Source organism: Notechis scutatus, chromosome 2 (genome assembly GCF_049901735.1).
Source record: "Notechis scutatus isolate UNSWTSFEM ecotype Mainland chromosome 2, rNotScu1.2, whole genome shotgun sequence".
Classification (NCBI taxonomy): Eukaryota; Metazoa; Chordata; class Lepidosauria; order Squamata; family Elapidae; genus Notechis; species Notechis scutatus.
The window spans coordinates 124,452,086-124,468,727 of NC_142010.1; the positions used below are offsets into that span (position 1 = coordinate 124,452,086).

General features: G+C 37.6%; 1 protein-coding gene across 3 annotated transcripts in view; it reads right to left on the reverse strand.

Moving 5' to 3' along the window:
* Window positions 1-16,642, reverse strand: part of CEP112 (centrosomal protein 112) — a 284,870-nt gene that overhangs the window by 73,768 nt on the left and 194,460 nt on the right. For all 3 annotated transcript variants that reach the window (XM_087956092.1, XM_087956091.1, XM_026678787.2), the window contains one exon: window positions 10,431-10,493. In XM_087956092.1, the coding sequence (XP_087812218.1) occupies window positions 10,431-10,493 (63 nt within the window). The remainder of the gene's footprint in view (window positions 1-10,430; window positions 10,494-16,642) is intronic.

Here is a 16,642-nt window from a genome sequence, read left to right on the forward strand (position 1 = left end):
TTTGCATGAGACAGAATAGTTATCAATACATTCATTTAGCCACTTTCAAGTAAGTTTTTCCCAGTAATTTCTTCTACCTGCTCTGAACTACATAGTGTACATTTAGCACTGTGTTAAATCAGCATTCATTTCAGTCTCTGCTCTTACATCTTTGGTGGAAGTTCTTTCTTTGCCAAACCATCATTGGGAACTTTCTATAGCCGAGATTCTTTTCTTGCAGGAAATAGTGAAGTCTAGTTTATTTGGTCAGGAGTGGATAATCTTAATCTACATTAATGAATATTCTTTAAAATATTGCTGCCACCATCCCCAAATGATAAACTGAGACTTTTCTTATAATGTTAACTTCTTTCTGTTTTATCTGGAAAGATCAACGTAGGGGACTGTTCTCTGTACTCTTTAATCAATTGATTGTAAATTATTAAAACTTTATTTGACAGTAAACATAAGCAGATTTATTGAGATAACAAGGATTTTCATTTGCAAGTAATATATCTCAGTGTACGCTAGACTTGAGACAGTGTTTCCTTGAACTAGCAAGGGTGGAGATCTCTTCACTGTTAACAGTTTGCTGTTGTAGTGGGGTTTAAACCAAATCAGTGTTTATTATGTACATGAACATATATACACATCTATAAATAGAAACAGACATAAAAAATAGTTCTTCAATTATAAGGAAAAACTGAGCAACTCAAGGATACATATACATTCTCCTTGGATAAAAGCAGCAGCAAATAAAAGCTATGCTCTTCTCTACCAGTTAATTTTTTTTTTCAGGATAGAGTAGAAAAGGCCACATGTAGATCAGTGTTTTTCCAACTTGGAAACATTTTAAAGATTTCAATTCCCATAATTCCCCACCAAGTTCACAACCATAATGCAGTCTATATGCAGGGGTGGGATTATACCGGTTCGGCCGTACCTCTTGCTCCAAAGATCAGCTGGCAGTGAACCCGCCCCTAGTCTACTTTATTTCTTTTTTTACAGCACAGCTGATTTGCATGGCCGCGACTCAGCTGTTTTATTCACAGGGACTGCAGTAGAAGGTAAGTATTAGAGCTTTTTTAAATGCAGAGCGCGTGCAGAGTGCAGGATCAACAAACCAGCTGTTATATTGGTGGAATCCCACCCCTGCCTATATGGACACAATATTTACAAAAGGCTCACTTTCTTAAACACTTTCAGATGTAATCAGTTTAGAACTAAGGAGAGATTTTCTGAGCAGCAGGATAAGAGGCTGGGGAATTCTGGGAGCTGAAGTTTCACACATCTTAAATTTGCCAAGTTTGAAAAAACACTGTTGTTGATAAAGCAGAAATAAAACATTTGATTTATGGACTGAGTCATCCTCATAGGGGCATACGTGCTGCCTTGAAGGGGAATTTTTAACACCCGAGCAAAAAAGCAAAAAATAATGCAATGCATCAATTCTGACTAAGTAAAAGCTAATAAAAAATTTTGAATTGTGATGAGGATAAGTAAGAAGTTAGAAGTTACCCATTTATTTCTCATCTTTATTATTTATATAAATAACTCAAGGCAGCAAACACATACAATATCCCTTCTTTAGTCTAGTTTTCTCACAATAACAACCCGGAAAGTAGGTTGGGCTGGGAGAGAGGGAGTGGCCCAAAGTCACTCAGCTGGCTTTTGTCTAAGGCAGCACTGGAATTCAGTGTTTCCTGGTTTCTAGTCTAGCACCTTAACCACTTTTAGGAAAAATCACACAGGTTTTGAGGATGGGAACCAGACTTAGATAGATTTAAACATCAGTGTCCTGTATATGTTGTTTAAGAACAATTTTGGTTCATAAAGACAAGTTCCTAGTTGCTGCTGTTTTTATATTTATATATCATGCCAGGGAATTGTGCAGCAGGATGGGTCCAAATGAAGTTAAGAGATGCTGACACAAACTTGTAGTTTTATATAAATAAATATATTTTGCATCTATATTTAAAGCAGAGAAGATAGTCAGACAAACAGGAACATCACGAGGTGAATCACAGAGCACCCACGACACCCAGAAGAAAAAGGCGGGAAAACTGGGAAACTCCCCCTTCAAACCCTCAGCAATCACAGCACACATTGCCCCATGCAATCAATCAACTATAACTGAGTGTTCTGGCTCAGTGCACAATCCCACTGCTCCAGCTATTAAATTTAAATACCTTAACATACCACCTTTATATATATATATTTATAAATAACTCAAGGCAGCGAATATACCTAATACTTCTACCTCCCATTTTCCCTATAACAACTACCTTGTAAAGTGAGATGGGCTGAGAGTAAATGGCCCAGTCAGTTTTCATGCCTAAGAATCACTAGAACTCAGTTTCCATGGAGCAGTGGTTAGAGTACACTACTACAGGCTGATTCTGCTGACTGCCAGCTGCCTGCAAGTTGGCAGTTCAAATCTCACTAGACTCAAGGTTGACTCAGCCTTCCATTCTTCCAAGGTCGGTAAAATGAGAACCCAGATTGTTGGGGTCAATAGGCTGATTCTGTAAACTGCTTTGAGAGGGCTGTAAAAACATTGTGAAGTGGTATGTAAGTCTAAGTGCTATTACTATCTTCATCTGCACATGGGGTGTCTTTATCTTCACCTCCTTAACTCAGTCCTTCAATCCTTTTCATGAAGAAACCTTCCAGATTTCCTTTCAAGCTCCTTTTCCCCCCCTGCCTTTTCTATTACTCTGATGCCAGGTACTTTGAACCTTGGTTAAGAGGTATACTATTCAAGGCGGTTATATTTATCATGACTACAGTTATTACTGGGAGTTGTGCAGATTTTTTGTGCCTCATAATACTACACTGCAATCAACTATCCTGCAATGGTCGAAGTGTCAATAAACATCGTGGGGTGATATTCTTAGTTTGATGTACTCATCTAACTCTACAGCTTTGCATGGGAATTCTGGTTCATGAAACTTTCTTTCATTTACTTAGTTAATTTTTATTTATTTATATGCCACCCTTCTAACTATTCAAAGCAGTTCTGAGCAGCTTACAATACAATAAAAGCAAATACAAAAACATTACAATTAAGAATTAGATAAAACTAAGAATCAAGTGCACAAGCAATAGGGAGGTGGGATCTCCTCTACTATGCCATCAACCACCTTCAGCATAAAGCATTCCCATGTCTTCAGGGCCTTTTGGAAGAGAAATCAGATCTCACTTCTGGTGGAAAGATGTTCCAAAGGGCAGGGGTCATGGCAGAAATGGCTCTTCTCCTGGAGCCTGCCAGGTAGAACTCCTTGACTAATGGGATCTGTAGCAAGACCCTTCTGCTACAGTGAGTGGGACCAACATTCCCGTTGAAGCAAGACAAATAACCTGGTCCCGTGTCAGGAAGGGCTTGATAACCAATACCTTGAACTGGACCTGAAAGCAAATTGGCAACCAGTGCAGCTCACATAACAGAGGTGTTAAGATATGCCACCTTAGAGATATCGAGACTTGTCTGTACTGCTTTCTGTACGAATTGCAGTTTCTGAGTATTCGTCAAGGCTAGCCCCATGTAGAGTGCATTGCAATACAGGTAGGCCTTGACTCACGACCACATTGAGCCCAAAATTTCTATTGTCAAGCCAGACAGTAACTCTATTTTACGACCTTTCTTGCCATAGTTGTTAAGAGAACCACTGCAGTTGTTAAGTAACACGGTTAAGCAAATCTTATTTCCCCACTGACTTTGCTTATCAGAAGTTTGCAAAAGGTGATCACATGGCCCCAGGACACTGCAGCTTCATAAACACATGCCAGTTGTCAAGTATCCAAATTCTGATCATGTGACCATGGGGATGCTTGCAACGGTCGTAAATGTGAAAAATGTCCACAAGTCACTTTTTTTTAGTGCCATTATAACTTTGAACTGTCACTAAACGAATGGTTGTAAATCAAGGACCACTTGTAGTCCAAAATGAGAGATGACCAGGGCATGAGGGATTGAGCTGACTTTTAGTCATCTATCTGAATGAGCCAATATAATTTAATAATTTCAACCACACCTGAGATATTTTCTTCAAATGGACATTGCATCCAGACTTCATTGCTGACCTCTTTCATTATTGTGAAATCTTGTCTCTTAAGTTTTGCAAAAGATCCAGCTGGGGCATTCTAAGTGATGAATCTCCATGTGCAGATGAAACCCATTGCCATAATTCCTTCTTATCACACACACTTCTTCTTCAGAGGACCTTGCATATAATCTCCTTGCATCTTCACAACTAGCTGGCAGCTAAAGCAGCCACCATAGAAGAAATTTTCAGTGATTCTTGGCCTGCAGCTAAACTTTCTATTCATTTACTCTTTTTCAGAGGTTGTGTTTGCACATGTAGTCAAAAGGTAAATCCCCATTTACACAAACATGTTTTTCAGATAAGTAAAGAGAGGTTCCCACTCACAGATATTCACCCAGATAATACACCAATGGTAAGCAGAGAAAGAGATTTTCCCTGGCCTTCCATTGCTGGTAAAGAATACTTGATAGGACATATGAAGATTATCCAAAGCCCTTCCTTTTTGGCTAGAGAGCAAAACAGTTCAGTCATTTTGTAATCCTCAAGAGGGGCAGGGGGAAAGGGGAAAGGAGAGGCTTGCCCGAACAGATTTTAAAAAAAATCCTCTAGGCCTCACCCTTTCTGGTAAAGAGTCTTTTTCTCAAGGGACAGTGAGCAAGATTGTGGTTAGATACAAGACACATTAAGGGAATGAACACATCCTCAGATAATGAAGGCTTGGAATGAGAACTGGTGAAAGCCGGGGGAGAGTTGGTTTCTTGGAAAAAGACAAAGCTTGAGAAAAACAAAGGGCAATACTCCAGTTTATGAAAAAGTGAATTGTATGTGATAATGTGCCAAACTGATTTCACTGGAGAATGGAGGTTAAGGAGAAGCTCTAGATCAGGACTCATACCAAGTCAAAGGAGGAAAAGTCATCATTCAAAAGCCTCTGATCAACATCTGGAAATCTGTATGGATCAAGATTTATCCAGATAAATCACTGAATTACTGAGAAACAGGAACAGCAAAATAAAATATGCCGTCCCGCATTTGTGCTTTATTTTTTTGTGGGTGTGCCTGCTTGATTGTTTTATGGAAATTGCCCTTGGTAACTTTTGTGTTTGAAGTTTGCAAGACCGACTTGCTTCCTGTATTTTTGTTCCTTAGGCTCTCTGAGCCACAGATCTCCCCCAATGTGGATCTGTACCCAAACGCCCCGACAGTATTTTATGGGACATTGATTTTAAGACAGTGTTTGCTGTCTTATTGGCATTAAGTTCTTTCTTTTTTCCATCTGTAATTGACTTTGTATGTAACTTTCTAAAGCAAAAAAGAAGTTTTACATTTTTATTTTTAAAAATTAATTTTTAAAATATAAATTGTGCTTTTGTTCCAACACCTCAGAAGGAGAGGGGGAATTATTTTCTCTGGTCACACTCCTAAACTTACAATGACCAGGAGGTGGCAGTATAGAGTTCATGTTCCTTTTTCATTATTTTTATTGTAATTGTTAAATTCAGCAGGACTTAAAAGCACTGGCTTTTTGACTAATCTATATATCCAAAGTCTAATTCCAATAAAGCTTTTTCATAAATGCTGCCTGAAGTTTTTTAGACTGAAGACCATATAAATGAAAATAGCTACGTGTGCTAGTTTATGACAATGACACTGCTATTTCATTTCATTTCAACTAAAAATTTATTCCCTGACAAGTAATGGTCTTCAGAGTATGAAATCCCCTATTTATCTCACACTCTGTTGTGATCAGAGGAGGAGGCCAGGTCAAAGTATTCCCCCAAAAGAGATGTGAGCAGCAGAAATATAGTCTAACAGCTGCTCCATAATAGAAAGGTAGGGCAAAAGAACAGGCAGTACCAGAGGACTTGGGGGAACTTAGGCAGGCAACCCAGCCCGTCTCAGCTGTTACATAGCATGGCATGGCTAATTAAATCATCATTTTCCCTGGCCAGCTGACATATATCCATGGTACATTAGGGCAGATTCCCAGATATGTCAAATTGTAACCTGTCAGTGAATTGTTAACCATTAGCTGCTGCAAAAGGAAATTGGCACTTTCCACTTCTTAGATCTCTCTTTCTCTTTCCCTCCCTCCCCATCCTGTGGGGGGGAAAAGTGTGGAATGATCAGGCTCAGTGCTATTACTCACACTCACCAAATACCTACCATTTTTCACTCCCATGTGGCAGGGAAGACACAATACAGTAACTCTAGACCAGGGGTGTCAAACTCACATCGTCACGGCAGCGTCACATGACATGTCGAGACTTTTTTCCCCTTTTGCTAAACTGGGTGTGGGCATGGCCAGCACATGACACATCAGGCCTGCAGTCCGGGAGTTTGACAGTTCTGCTGTAGACTATGGGTGTCCAACCTTTTAGTTTGCCTAACCTTTGGTTGGACTTTGGGTGTCCAACTTTTTAGTTTGCACTGAGTGAAGAGGAATTGTCTTCTGCTCCATTTCAAACATATAGTATAGTTATCACTAAACATATGTATGTAGATATCATTAAAAATCACACAATAATGTCTACAATTACGAGAATATCCAGGGCTGGTGGCACATGCCAGCTCTAAACAATGCTTAGATTAAAGAACCCTAGTTACAAGTCATCCACACTGCCCTTTTCAGGATATTTATGGATTACAGTATGGAGAGACTCTGCAAGTGAACAGAACAGACTTTGATCTATGTTATATAACAATTCAACATTGACATCTATGCCTTGTGACTATAATGAACAAAAGTTGAATTACACAACTGTAAAAGTGAATTGTCTTTGGGTAAATGTTTTAAATTTTATAACACTTAATTACTACTAAAGATTGATGCTTAGTACACTTACTTACAACAATCTTCCCTGCCTTGGCACTTTTGGCTATTCTGGCAAGGCAGTTAGGAGTTGCAACAGCAAATCTGGAACAGACCAGATTGAAAAATGATAACTTGGTGTAAACTTTTCTGAATACTGTTTGACTGAGTTTGTAATAATGCAGAGGGGAATCACACGGTAAAGATACTGAATCATTTGTCCATATAAAAATACTCTGCAATATTAAACTGAATTCCAGTAAAGCAAAACAATCTACCGTGTTTCTCATATAATAAGGCCGGGTCTTATTTTTTTTTGAGCCCCGAAAAAATGGCTAGGCCGTCTTTTCGGGGGTGACTTAATTCCCCCCCCTTGCATCTTCGGGTGGGCGGCGACGGCTTGGATGTTGACCTCGGCGTTGGTGGGACACTTCGTATTGGGGTCAATGCAGGCAGCACCATATCCGGGTGTGCAACAAAAGTACTTCCTAATGGCAAGCCCCCCCACCATTCCCCCCATTTTGCATGTTTTAATATAGGCCTTAATTTGGGGGGAGGGGTTTAATTTAATTTCATGCCTATAAAACATGCTGGGACTTCCTATTGGGGGAGGCTGTATTGTTGGAGAAACAGGGTATGAACTATTTTGCAGTTTTTTAATTTGAATATTTCATTCGATTTTGTAGCCAGAAAAATAATTCAAAGGAAGCAAATATCCCTTACATAATGCTATGGTAACAGGGGCATGCAAAATGAAAAATATGTTTTGTTTCAAAGCTGAAACTATTGCATTCTGGAAGTGCTGCCAAATCAGCACAATTATTCAAACCAGTGCCTGTATTGGGACATCATTGGCAAAGGGGAAGCAGGCAAGAGAGGGAGGAAAGGGATCGGAAAGACCAGGATATAATATCTCAACATGGGTAGGCTGAATATCTCAACATGGGTATGCTGAATCACAGCAAAATCGGAAATAGTTCAGCAGAAGCAAAATTCAGAAAGTATTAGCTGTTCTGGATTCTGCCCACAGCAAAATCCAAAGGGATCCCAGAGTGGGTCAAATCTGTTGCACCTTCTACTCCATGTTGTCTGTCTATTGAGTCACCCATCCTAATCTTCTTTACAACTTCTACCCTATCTCTCCTCTGCTGCTGATGTCCCAATTCTTCCAGGGATGTTTTCCCCCCCTCTCACATCATTTACTATTGTTGTTGCTAATGCTCCAGTGTGACATATTCACCAGTGATGATCCAGGAGGGCATACTGAGCCTTCCCCAATCTTGCCAGGGTTTTCACGCTGCCTCCTCTTAACAGCAGCTGCTGCAGATGTCCACATGCACCATCACTATGGATAGTTGTCAATCTTAGCTTTCTCCTACTCTTACCTTCACACACACACACACACCCCACTTCAGCCTGGAACATTTTGGTTGCTAAAAACCTCCAAAACAAAGCAACCTTTGTTTTGAACATGGATCTACAAAATCAGCTGTTCCATGCAGGTTAGAGTAAGTATATGAAACATCTCGCCCATCCCTACACTGAATCCATTCCTTTAAAAACAATCCAGTTTTAAGCTTCAATTCACATCAAATGATGCTCACTTAACTTCTAAAAGCAGTAAGCAAACCAATGGTTAGGCACTAATATTTGGGGAAGAGAAGTATTATTTATTTTGAGCACATTTAGAAACAAGTTCCTGAAGTACATTTTCTTTTGAAAACGGTCCAGGCGACCATAGAAAGTTAAGAGACCATACAAAATTTACAAATAACCTATTGTTAACATTACAAAACTATGTTTAAATGGTAGCTGTTGAAAAATGAAGATAAATTAAGATGTCAGAATTATAGATGAAGTTCAATTTTAAATTTCTAATGGCAAAAACTCATTTTATACACCACCATCCTATTAGCCTTCTATAACTACAAGCAAGTACTCATACATACTGATTAGAAGTGTGTTTGTTTGTTTCCCAGAATATATTTACACCCACAGCGGAGACAGCATTTCAGGTTTTTATATTTTAATTGGGAAGAATGATTTCCATGGGTGTCTATGTAAATGCTATGTCTACTTGCTGCTGAACTTTACTATGAGAATTTCATGGACGTGTCCAAGTAAATTTCTTGGCAATTATATGGAACTGGTTGCCACGGCCTATGTTTTTCCCAGTCTAGCCTATACACTGGGATTTCCTGGAAACCTGACATCCACCTTCTAACCAAATTTGACCCTGTTTAGCTTTTCCAAGTTTGATTGTGGTGCAATAACACCTAGGCCAGACTACATAATGTTCAGGAGATATATTTCAAGCAACTATTTTCATTCTGCTTGTGCAATAAAGTAATCAAATCTAAGCAGATCTAATGCTCAGGGAGGAGTCGGTGCAAGCCTTAAAATAATTATTTAGTTTTCCTTTCCTTTCCATGTTATCTCTCCACTGATACCATATTTATGGCTTCCTACTACTTTCCTAATGTTGCAAAATGGGGTTCTACCAGGCTATACTGATGTAATACATCAGTATTCTTGTTCATAATTAAGACAGTGGAGTAAATGAGTACTAGATAGGAGCAATCTACTTAAAATCCAAATGCTCCAAATGCTATGAGTGCTTCTACATTCAAAGATGTGCTATCATAAAGACTATTCTGCACAGAGGGAGAAAAATTAAAAGGCAATATAATCCCCAACTACTAGTGCCTTATGAGATAATATACTCACATTAAGTTGTAATCCACCCAAATACAGCAAATATCTCCATGTTCAGGTAGCATATAATGCAGGATGTCCTGAGCATATATGAGCTGGCCATCTTTTTTAGGCCTCATTTCTCTTCCCACTTCCATCTACAATGGATGACTGGGTTGGCAGCACTGCAAAGTCAGGAGATGATATGCAACCTGCCAATTTCTTTTCTTTCTAAAGTGAAGATAAAAACTAAAACACCCATGGATTTTGTACGGAGATAACCTGTTATGATCAGCTGGCTGGATCCAACGACCCAAATTTGGAGTTTGTGTGAGATGTTATCTTCTCCTTGCAACTAAATTAACACTATTGTGAGAACCAGATGTCTTGTATTTGGCTAATTTCATTTTAATCCCACAGGTTGGCAAATTCATTATATTAAATTAATATTGGGGGGGGGGGCAGTAACATGTGAAAATAAACTATAAAAAGCAAAGTAAAATCTGTGGTTTCTTCCCCAAACCCCAAAAACTTTAACCTTAGACTTTCTACTATTGACCTCACCACTTTCCTAAGAGGTTTGTAGGGAGCGTGCATAAGCGCACCAACGTGCCTACCGTCCCTGTCCTATTGTTTCTTTTATTTTTCTTATATGTATCCATGTATTCATAACTATGTTTTTACTTATACCTATTCTCTTGTAAGCAATTGACAAACCAAATAAAATAAAATATAAATAAATTTAACTTTACAGAAAGGAAATTGTGTTAGAATAAATCCTGGTATTATAAGTGTAGGTACCAATGTGGTTTATTTCTGTTTTCATCTTTAACTGAACAGACAAAAAAAAAATCTTCCCTAAAGAAATATCCTCATTATGCTTCATTTTTGTTTCCTACCTGTGAAGATTTGGCGAGCTTCTGACTGTATTCCTTTTCAATCTGCTTCAACTTGCCATTGGCCTGAAAGACACAAACAAAAAGGGAAACCAGATTATCTCAGATGAAGAACGTGTACAGACATTTTGCCACTGACCTCTGTTGCCTGGCACTTCATCTGCATGCCTATCACTAAGCAGCTGGGAGCTTTGCCAATTCCAACGCCCTTTTGTGGCAGCCAAAAAAAACCCTAGGGCTTGCCTTTGATCTAGGGCCAGCTATTCATCACTTGAAAGAGAGGGAGGGAGGGAAGGGGAGGAGAATAGTACTGCTGCTGCCAATTATTAGAAAAACATAAAGGCCTCTGTGGACTTTTTTTTTTAAAGTTTGGAGGGGGGAGAGGGAGAGAGAGTTTATCTGGATGACCTCATCTCAGTAAGAAGAAAAAAGGGAAGGGAAGGGAAGGGAAAAAGTCACTAGCTCCACTGGGGGCTGGGAGGATATAATATGACAGATACTCTTATGATATTGTGTGCCAACTGATGCCTGCTAGTTCCTTTTAAATATTCCCACATACCTTTTTGACTAAAAATTGGCTTCCATTAACTCAAATTCCACTACACTATGGAATCATTTGAGCTTTTGACCCACAGCCTTCTTCTTCTCCCTTTTTAGCTTCTCTTTTGCACCTCAAAGGTAAGAAGCAAAGCAATGTGGGAATAGGGATTCTTTGCTGATTCAATATGACATGCAGTTGCAAGAGCAGGGTTTCTAAAACTATCTCAACCCTCCCCCACCACAAACTTCAAATATTTACCTATTGGCTTAAAACATTTAAGAATCTGTTCTAACCTTTCAACTGATAACTCTTGCATTTAATTGGTTTAGTTTACTTTAATGTCATTACACCTCATACAACGAAAACAAACACCATCTTCAGTATACATCATGACCATGACCATGAAAATAAACACAAACAAATATAAACACAAACACAAAACAAAAATAAACACAAACAAAACACCCTTCACACACTGAACCAAAAAACCCCCGACACCACTTACGATCCAATGAATGCACTCTGTTCACATGTTTCTAGACACGAGGTGCAAAGTACTATTTTCTAAAACATTGGAAATGGGGCAATAACTCGGATGAACGTGCTTCCCTGTTCTTTTATTGAGCAGGGAAACATGTAGCACATCAAGCATGAACAATCACTGTACCCTTGTGTGATATTTTTCTTTGTAAGAGGAAACAGGCAACTGTGGACAACACCCATTTATTAAGGAAGGTGTAAGGCAAAACTAGTCAGTCAAGCTATTGACTTTGTAGCTCAACGAATGGTCGTATTTTCAAATTAAATTCTGTAGCTGTAAATTGGAATTAGATCTTCTAGCTTAATACAGAAATATTTAGCAAGTATCAACAGGGAATTACATCAATATAAAAATGTCAAAGTGTGGGTATAGCAGACTAAAGGTAGTCCCCAACTTATGACCGCAATTGAGTCCAAAATTTCCATTGCTAGTCAGGGCAGTGTTACATGAGTGTTGTTCCACTTTACAACTTTTCTTACTACAGTTGATAAGTGAATCACTGCAGTTATTAAATTAGTAGCATGGTTGTCAAGTGAATCTCGCTACCCCATTAACTTTCCTTGTCAGAAGGTTGCAAAAGTTGATCACATGATCCTGAGACACTGCAGCCATCATAAATACATGCTAGTTGCCATGTGTTCAAATTTTGTTCACATGACCACAGGGATGCTGCAACGATTGTAAGTGTGAATAATGATCATAAACCACTGTTTTCAGTGTTGTTGTGACTTCGAATGATTACTAAACAAATGGTTGTAAGTTGAAGATTACCTGTATCTGCTAGTGACCAAAGACTGAAGAAGGTTATCAATGTCCTTTCCACATTTGATATAAGAAAAAAATGAGACACCTATACTCTATGACCATATAAGCATTTTACACACTATATTTCTTGAAGAGGTTACCACCACAGCTGGTTGCAGCAAAACATAACAAAAAAAATTAAGGCACAATCAAAATCGATATGCCTCAATTTTTATGTACAGTACATACATGGAATGTCAGTCTCAGTTGACACCATACAATTAACAATGACTTCAGAAGGAATGAAATTAAAAAATGCAGTCTGTGATACTTGCATTAAAATGTAAATATAAAATATAGTGACCATTCATAAAACACAGTTCACAACACATACATTGGGGCACGAGTTAATTAACACTGTTAATATGGATTAGCACAATTCAGATTGTTATTTTATTTACAGAATTATATGGCTGCCTATTTTATAATGATTCTAGCTTAAAACTGTATTTGTTTGTTTATTTAATATCCAATCTTTATTAGTTTTGTAAATAACTCAAGGCAGTGAACATGCCTAATACTCTTTTTCTTCTCATTTTCCCCCACAACAAAAACTCTTTTAAGGCAGGGCTAGAACTCACAATCTCCTGATTTCTAACTTGTTGCCTTAACCACTACACCAAACTGATCTAAAAACCAAGATAAAACAAAAATACCCCCCCCTCGTTGCAAGATCAAACAATTTCTCAGCTCAACCCCTATCCTAACTCAGTGCTCGAAGAAAGAGCTAGCCTTCACTGCCTTCTGTAGGGTTAAAGGATAGAGATCCATTGGATCTTAGATGGGAGGCTGTTTCAAAGGGCTGGGGTGACCACTGATAAGTCTTGTCCATCAGGTGACATTTAAGAGAGCAGATCTGGAACTTGCCCACCCAATCTAACCTAATAGGACAGGCAGATACTCTCAGAGTCTTGCAAATAACCTGGCCCTGTGCCATGTAAAGCTTTCAAGGTTACGAATGAATGTAATTAATTGATTAATATATCAAATTTAGAGACCACCCATCTCACTGAGTGATTCTGGGCAGTATTTAATGAAAAACATAAAAACAATATTAAAAATATTATATCAATAAAAAGAGGCAATTAAAACAAGGTTAGAATAATTAAAACTGATTATAGCACCCAGAAAGCAACTGGGAGACAGTGTAGCACAGATAGCAACACTGTAAGTCAATTGAACCACGGGGCATCCAAAATCTGCATATGCTATTGCATTCTGGACCACTGCAGCTTCTTGGAGTGTCAGTTGTAAATCCACATTCAGTACTATTTCTACCTTGTCAGATAAAATCCGTTCTACATTTAACATTTCTTTTGGACACAATCTATCATATCATTACTGATACTGTTGACATTGTGACTGCTGTTTTCTGATTCCATTTTTCAAGTTTCCTTCAGCATATTTATTGTCATAACCATCTTGCAGGCTTGTATGTATTTCCTCTATCTAAAAACAACCTTTTAGAGTCCAGATTTTGAAATCATGAATTTATTTAACTCCTACCTTTATTTTTATAAATACCTCAAGGTGATGGATACAATAGTTCTTCCTCCTCCTATTTTCCCCACAACAACTCTGTGAAGTGAATCTGACAGAAGAGTGAGTGACTGGTCCAAAGTCATTTAGCCGGCTTTCATATCTAAGATGATATCTAAGAATTGAGAATCTCTTGGCTTCTAGCTTAGTGCCTTAACTACAAGATCAAACTGGCTCTGCATTATTTATCTATGTCTTATAAAAACCAAAAGACAATTGATTTCCCATGAGAACCTGTACGTACTTTATAATTTATTCCTAAAATGTATCATAAAAATTTCAATATTCCAATTTTATCTTGGCCTTTTAGTTTATCACTTTCTAAGCTTATTTAGCTTTTTGCTGTTTATTTCAGATTTTTAAAGTTCTTAAGCTTATAATAAAAGTTTTCTTTCATTCAGGATTAAAGGCAGACTCACCCAGCATTTTCAAATTTGCCATTTTAAAGGTCTCTAAAACAACTTAGTAGTTAATAAACAATTTTCAAAAGTGATTACAAAGTGAGGCTTGCGAACTTAGTGTCCTTCTGGGTGCGTCTTATAGTTCGGAGTGACTTATAGTTCAAAAAATACGGTAAATGGTATAAAGAAATCTGTGGGTGGAAAAATGTATGTGAACCTTTGCTTTCAATCACCTTTGTGTTCTCCATGGGCATCAATTAAAATAAAAAGGTAGTTCTAATTTTGAATAAACTTTAACAATGATACATTTTATTTACTTTATTTTCATTTATTTTGTCAAGCAATAATAAGTTAACAGGTATAAGTATAAACATAGTTATGAATACATTAAATGGATACATATAAGAAAAATAAAAAGAAACAATAGGACAGGGACGGTAGGCACGTTGGTGCACTTATGCACGCCCCCTACAGACCTCTTAGGAAAGGAGTGAGGTCAATAGTAGACAGTCTAAGGTTAAAGTTTTTGGAGTTTGGGGAAGAAACCACAGAGTCAGGTAGAGTATTCCAGACATTGACCGCTCTGTTGCTGAAGTCATATTTCCTGCAATCAAGTTTGGTGCGGTTTGCCTTGAGTTTGTATCTATTATGTGCTCCTGTATTGTTATGGTTGAAGCTGAAGTATTGATTGACAGGTAGGACATTGCAATGTATAATTTTATGTACTATACTTAGATCAGACCAAAGGCGTTGTAGTTCTAGGTTGTCTAGGTCTAGAATTTCAAGTCTGGTGGCATAAGGTATTCTGCAACAAGTAGAGGAGTGGAGAACTCTTCTTGTGAAATATTTCTGGACTTTCTCCACTGTATTGATATGTGTGTGTGTGTGTGTGTGTGTGTGTATAGTATGTATTAATATACATACATCTGACATTAGCATGTATAAGAAAAACCATTAAATTCACCTATGAAGCAAGCGTAGATTGTTCAAGCATGTTTCCTAAATTGGCAACTTCTGATTGATTGTTTCTTTATATTTTTGAGGGATGTAGGAAGTGTACCAAGTAATGAAGTGACATTATAGTGGCAGAGATGGGATGGGAGAATTACTGGCCTTTCAGCATATTTTCTCATTTGAATTATTAACAGAAATTGATTTGGTCGCTCTGATGGACAACCACTGTAAAAAGCTGGACAAGATCATCCTAATTAATTTCTTCATAGATTTTAATGCTACCAGGTACAATATCCTCTTAAACCACCTAGCCCTTGCAGAACTTTTACAAAAGTTCTGATACTTCCTGACAAGTTTCCAAATATGGTACTGAGAGACTAATGCTTTAGTCCGTATACTTTGTATCTTATTTTCTGTGGAAATGGATGTCTAGAGATTTGATCTATGGTATGATCTTCTATCATCATACTGATAAAGCTCTCGTTCCTTGTCCTCTTTCATTAGCTCCCAGGGGTTGCACATTTTGAATTAGAAGCTGAAATCAATGTTAGTCTGACTATGATTATGTAAAGCATATTTTGAATTCAACAACTTTTGACTTTCAGGTTTGCAATATAGGACTCCTGAGTATGACCTGGACCGCCTTGCTTTGGCACTGGTGGAGCCAAATTATCAGGCAAGATTTCACTAGAAATTGCCTCATTTTGTTTCAAAATACCTAACAAAAGGACAAAAGAAATGAATATTGTTTTACACTTATCCCTGGAAAAAGTCATAATTAACATTGTAAGAATGGAAATATATATAATTTTTGTCAGTTATACAGTGCTTTCAACTTATCTTACTTGCACAAAAATTTAATTTTCATGAAATCTGAAATTTTAACTTTGGTTTCTTTACATTAGGCTCTGTGATTCATGTCTTTTTTCTCTTTTAAAATTAAGTAAATTAACTCAAGTGTAAATAATGAACTGCATAGTATGAGATGAATATTATTTTTTCTTAAAATATTTTAAGTAAGAGAACTGATTATCTGCTTAAAATTAAAACATTGTAAAATAACATAAAAAACATAACATTTCCCCTGGGTATTAGGTCAGATTGTTCAAATGTCATCTTCCCTCTTCAACATAAACTAATCAGTTGAAATGCAAATAAGCCATAAATATCAGAAATTCATTGCTGCTGATCAATAAAGACCTGTCTTTCTAAGATTAATTCTTTTGGCCAGCCCTGGTACATATAAAATCTATAGTTCTTGATGCCTAGATGAATTCCTAGTGTTGGGAAAGTAGCCAACAAAACATCCTCAATCAACAAGACTGATCCAAAGACATATTAAAATCCGCTGGGCACAATAACATGTGGCAATAGTGGTACATGGCCAGACCATGTGACTTTATATTTCAACTTCCAAACTCATATCCACTAACAA